The following is a 6000-nucleotide window of genomic DNA, read 5'->3' as shown; positions in this document are numbered from 1 at the left end:
TGTTCTGCGCACGGGCTCAGCCAAGCCCCGCCTTCTGCTCCCGCCCTCTGGAACGGTGCCGTCAGCTGGTTGGCGGAGCCTGCCTTCAATCTGAGGGAAACTCCGCCCTCCTCGCGTCGCCGGGAGTGCGGCTTGATTGGCAAATGCGCTCCGCCGTTCTCGCGCCGCAGCCTTCGCTCGCCTTAGCTCGCCCTTTGCGGAGCTACTGGCTGATCTGGCTGTCAATCACGCCTTAGCCCCGTCCCAGCCAGCGAGCCCGCCTCCTGAGCGTGAGGCGCGAGTCGATTGGTGTGTTGGGCGATCAATCAGCAACCCGCTCCACGCCCTCACGGTCAGGTAGCCCGGAAGATGGCGGCGGCGTCCGCAAGGGTCGGCGGGGTTCTGTGAGTGGAGCGGGGCCGTGGGGCCCGATGCCGTGGGCAGCCGCGCCGCGGAGGCGGGGGGCAGCGGCTGCCGCGGGGGCTCGCCGGAGACGCTGAGAACCTCGAGCCCCTGGTTCGGCGCCGAGCCTCGGGCCGGGAGCGGAGGGCATGCAGCAGCGCGGGGGGCTCGGCGGGGGTGCCGGATGGCGGGGGGGCGGCCCGCTGCCCCTCGGACCCCGGCGCCCGCTCGGGTTCGTCCTCCTGCTGTCGCTTCTCTTGGGCAGCGGCGGGGCGTCTCCGCTTCCGCGATCAGGTGCAGGTGAGGCGCGCGAGGCGGCGGAGTGAAGCGACGTTGGGCGGGCGGCTCTGCGGTGAGGCCTGCGGGGGGAGGCGCGGCAGCGACGGGTTCCTCGGCGCGAGGTGCCCCCGGCTGGGTCCCGGGGCTCCGGAGCGCGGTGGTGGGGGAGCGAGGGGACTGCGGATTTCCAAACCCCCGTCCCTCCCCCGTGCTGCGGTCGGGCTCCCCTCGCTGGGGCGTCGGGAAGGGCACGGCGGGTGGATGGGGCTGCCCGGCGCGGTGGGCTGCGGCTCCCGTCCTGTAGGTCACGTCTTGTGCTGGTGGCGTTGCGCGACATCCCGCCGTAGATACCTCAGTCTCTTAAATTGAACTACGTGCTTGTTCTCTCTGTGCCGTTACCCACATACATTCTTTCTATAGTGGCTACCGTTGTCGCCTATACAGACCTCGGCGTGATTTTTCTTTTTCTTATTTTGACTGTGAATCACCGTGACTCCCGTTCGGGGTGGAGGCTCTTCAGGCCAGACGGCGCTTTTCTCCGGCCAGATTAGTCGGATTCGGCCCCCCTCCCCTCACCCAGTCTCTCTAAATAGTCATGTAGTTCACATTTATTTGTCTCTTATGTTAGGTAACACTTAACTTCCTTCGATTTTCGTGCCTACTTTCCTGTTTGTCTTAAAAGCACAAACTAAAAAATATGTCTTCTCAACTGAGTTACTGATCAGAGGTTTCTTAGTACTGATAGGTAACAACCATCTCTTTCATTTGGGGTATTTTTGGTATTTCACTAGGGCTAGCAAACATAACATTGTATTGAGACTGAATTTTGTTAGGTTTGGTTTGAATGTGTTCATTTCTAGCCATGAAGAGCTGAACAGTTGAAATGGACAATGTGTTCAGAGAGGAGGAGGAGCAGTGGGGAGGGAGAGATCTGAAGCACAGAGATTAGGTAATTTGGCTGTTGTTTCACAGAAAGTATCAAAACTGGGAGAGGAACCCATGCTACCTTTATTTTTGGACCTATGCCTCTTTCCCAATTTTTTCTTTGTTCCCTGGCATGTTTCTGAATTGGTCATAAGTTACACCCTCCATCAGCCTTCTTTGAGGTCTTTCTTACTTTTTATAAAGTAAACTTCTAAAGGACAGAAAACTGTCAGTCAAATCTGTATTTCCTTTAGGTCTAAATGGTAATTTTCTTATTTATGAAATACTTGAAGTTTGTCCAAATAATACTAAGTTGTCATCAAGCCGTAAGGTAAGACAGCAGAATTAGTTTTGTGTGGAGATCTTTTCTGCCTTTTCTGTGTCTTACGTTTCCTGAAATGTGGTTAATTTATCTATTTAAATCTAGATGTCGGAGTGTCTGCATCCAGTGTTCTCTTCTTTTTTTTTTTTTTTTTTTTTTTTTTTAAATAAAAAATACTCTTTGCTATCAGGGCTATGCTATGTACCTTAGAAAGCTGGGAGATCAAAACATAACTTCCATGACACTGGTAAAAAGCTTCATTCTCATAATTAAAAGCCAATTGGACAAAATGCAAGAGACAGTATTCAAGTGATGTTTTGGTTTTTTTAATTTTGTTTTTTTAGAAGGCTGAATCAGGTATGCTAACTGAAGCAGTGCTAAGAGAAGTACCTATGATGTTGTAATATTGGACTCGTACAAAATTAATGAGCTATTGTAATTTTATATGCTGGTTTTGGTTATAATTTTAGCCCAGAGTATGTATACATGGGATGTTAATCTGAAGTTTAGCAAACTGCCAAATCCTGTAATGGAAAACCCAATGAACTCTGGGAAATGCAGCTGCTGCTTTCTACTGTATCTTTGCTTATATACTAAGAAGCAATGTATTTGGATTATTTTATTGACGGATATTTAGTATTTAAACCTTTAAGGCCTCAAGAGAAACCTTTTCCAGTTTCACGGGCATCACTTTTGCTGGGAAGACTTCTGAGGCATGAAATAATGGGTTTGTGTGCAATATGTCCTGTAACATCACAACAGCAGTAACCAGTTAGAAAGCTACAAGCACTTTTTTTTCCTTCCTTTGAATAGCTTACCAGTGGATGACGAGACTGTTTTGTCTTGAACCTTCTCTGTCATACTAGTCAAATTTTATAAGCTGTGTAGAAGACAAACCTGTGACTTTATTTTGCTGATTTAAGAATCATGAGTTGTGTTTAAAAACAACTTCAGCCATATTGTGAATTTCTCTCTTGTATATCCCAGGTTGCTTTGGCTTCCTGTGTTGGGACTGGCAGTCACTGATGGTATCCGCTCTGGGCCTTAACACTTTTTGCAGTTCACTGTAACACTCAGTTATGTATCAGTCTGATACATAGGAGTTGTAAACTTGTGAAGAATTACATGGGGTTTTCATAAAATACTTAGTAACTGGTTTCAGAATTATTTCAGGGTCCTGCAATTCTTTACCTAGCAAGAAGGGTTGCTACTGTGACGATGAAGAAACGTTTTGATGTGTGTTGCCCTGAGCTTGTTACAGGAAAGGTGGAAATCCACAGAAAGAGGAGGAAAGTGTTTCTAGTTTTTGTAGCAAACTTTGCGGAATGGTTCATGGAATATAATCCATAATAAATTCACTTCTTTTTTTGGGGAGGAAGCTGGAAAGGAAGGGGTGATGGGCAGGCTCTAGAAAGACTAGATTGGATTCCGTGTTCAAAAATGCTCCGTTTTGTGGAACTGCTGTGGAAGTACGCCAGACTATGGCTGGGGAACTGTCAAGTTCCCAGGGCCTTGATCGAGATGAATGATGCTGCTCTCTTTAAGTATTGCTTCATAGTGTTTGCAGATGAAGGTGTGCACTGATGATGTGTTCTATATTTGTCTTGTGTTTTTGAGGTTCTATTTCTAAACTCATTTCAACAATAAGGAGAGGAGGTAAAGGAAATAAGGCTTTAACTATTCCCCTGGCAGGGTTCATAGCAATTATTGTAGCAAATAGGAAAAACAAGATGTTGAAGATGCAACTAGCTAAAAATACTTTGATCAACTTAGATTTAGTTTATTCTGTGAATGGAGAAGGAGGATGCTGATATGTACTGTGATAGTTCCGAATTTAAGGTGTCACTTTGTACTGGAGGTGAGAGCTGGGGGCAGGTCTACCTGTTCACAGAGTTCATAGAATGAAGTGCAGTAGTTGTTTTGAGCCTGTGGAGTATTGGTGATTTTACCTGAATGCATCAGGCTAAGATGACTTCCACTTTTAGTACTGTATGGCTGAAGTAACAGCATTTGGGAACTACTCTTTAGCAGCAGTATTTTGGAGCTAAATGCAGTGCATTGTAATTTGACGCGTCTGCTTTACTGTGCTAAAGCTTTACGTTTATGTTCAGGCTCTCTTTCTGTTCTTCTGACTTGGAGTTCCGTACTTGAGCTTAATTTAGCTGCCTCTCCAAGAAAGCTGAGAATCCGAATCAAGGGTGTTCATGTAATGTCAGACTTTCAAGTATTTCTATCATCTCTGTGCTCTATGAAGTCTTCGCAAATACAAAGTAACAAGGAGTCAAAAATGCTCCTATTTTCCTGTAAAACTTGAATAGGTGGTAGTATTTTTGGCAGGTGTGTTCAATTTTACATTTGTGATGAATTATGTATTCTATTCAGTTGAGTTCAGGCAGCTGGACTGGTGCCTACATGCTTTCTTGGTTTGTGCTGAGAATCTCAGTCTTCAGACTGAATGGACCAGTTGAATGTCATGGCAGTGAGTCCTTGCTGATGAGCTTGGTCATGTATAGTCCAGGAAAAGACACTTAGAAATTGTTTTATCGTATCTAGGTGTTCGTGCAGCTATATCTAGTATAGTCAGCTGTCCAAGATGACAAGTTAAAACTTTGAGATTAAGCCACTTTTAAAAAATTTGTTAAGATGAGTTCTGTAACTCCTGGGAAAATTGTTGCTTTTGAGTTGCTTTGGCTTGATGTTTCATTTGGAGTTCTGTCAGACTGGCGCCCAGTTGTGGTTGTGGCCTGTGGTTTGGTACAATGTAAAGTGTATGTGGCACTTGTGTACAATAAGAAAAGCAATTTTTTTAAGCATATGCAAGTTAGCGACTCAGATAACTTGAAGTTAAGAAAAACCTTGCTGTGAAGTGGGGATTTTAATTAGTGGTATATACTTCTCTTGGGAGTGATCTATCTTTCCTTCCCCTTTCAAGCACTAAATTTGTTTGCTTCTCCCTATATTTCTTTTTCTAGCTTCTGTTCCAGACGCCTAATAATTGTAGAGCTAGAGCTGCTAAGTTGTCTTTTATCTTTTGTTTCTATCTATGAGTTTGTGAGACTGAGGTAAGAAGCCAGCCTTGACTCTTTGGCCTGCAGGCATGTTCCATGCAAGTCTTTGTTCACAGGCTTGGTCTACTTTCTTTGCCTCTGGCTGTAAAATGTCTGGACTTTGCTACAACTGAAGCAGTCCTAATAGGAGGAGGTCCCTTTCTGAGGTCGTTTCTCACATCTTGAACGCTTGGGTGTATTTAATAATTCCTCGGGTATCATTGCAGCTTATTAAGATAGCACCGATCTGAGGCAGTCTAAAGGTATGTTGTCATAGCATCAGGCGCAGGTCATTGGTTTGAAAGGGCCCATTAGTTAGTGCTGGTTTTGCCCCAGATCCTGTATTAAAAAAAACCCAGTTTGTGTTATATAGCAAGATCCAGCATTCTATTTGAAAAGCACAGAAAACAGTGTTATATTTTTGGGAGCTACTGAACAACTGTCAGGCAACTTTGAATAGAAGTAATTTTCTGGACATTTACTGTAGCCTGGTGTCAGTTGCTATCCACGCATGGTTTACCTGTGCAGGACAAAGGGACCCTCAGTCAGTATAATGCCGGAGGCTGCAAAAATCATAGTTCTCTGTTTTAGTCCTAATGCTCCAGTTCTGCAGCAGAAGGAAAGCACATGGAGTATTGGAGTCTTCCCTAGATTTTATTTTGGGTCTGCCTTTCTATTTGGTGCGTGCATCTAGTATCTGGAGCTTGATATGGTTCTGGTTACAATTTGCAATAGCTTTGATGCTTTTATTGCTCTGTGTAAGCTCTTTGTTTTCGTTGTACTGCTGGTAAGAAAGGTCTTGGGCAACATCAGTGATGCTAGAAACATTTTGTAGACACTTTTATAATCAGAAATGTTCGAAGTGTGTCAGGATAGCCGTTTCAGTCTACATGCATAGCTTAAGCACAACCTGTAGCAAGGTGTTGTGCCACATATAGCTTAGGCAGGGTGATGGTGTGAAGCAAGTTATGTCAGTGAATTGTCTTCTGAGGGATTTTCAGTATGAAATGCTGGTAGAAAGTAACACCTTGTCCAACACTACTACAC

The 6000-nt window shown here is 45.0% G+C and overlaps 1 protein-coding gene across 1 annotated transcript in view; it reads left to right on the top strand.

Moving 5' to 3' along the window:
* Positions 1-407: 407 nt before the first annotated feature.
* Positions 408-6000, top strand: part of LMTK2 (lemur tyrosine kinase 2) — a gene marked incomplete at its 3' end in the record, with an annotated part of 40788 nt that continues 35195 nt past the window's right edge. The window contains exon 1 of the mRNA XM_082006681.1: positions 408-681. Coding sequence (XP_081862807.1) covers positions 531-681 — 151 coding nt within the window. The 5' untranslated portion in view covers positions 408-530. The remainder of the gene's footprint in view (positions 682-6000) is intronic.

The sequence above is a fragment of the Phaethon aethereus genome (genome assembly GCF_964289735.1).
Source record: "Phaethon aethereus genome assembly, chromosome: 15".
Classification (NCBI taxonomy): domain Eukaryota; kingdom Metazoa; phylum Chordata; class Aves; order Phaethontiformes; family Phaethontidae; genus Phaethon; species Phaethon aethereus.
This window is presented reverse-complemented; position numbering and strand designations above follow the sequence as displayed.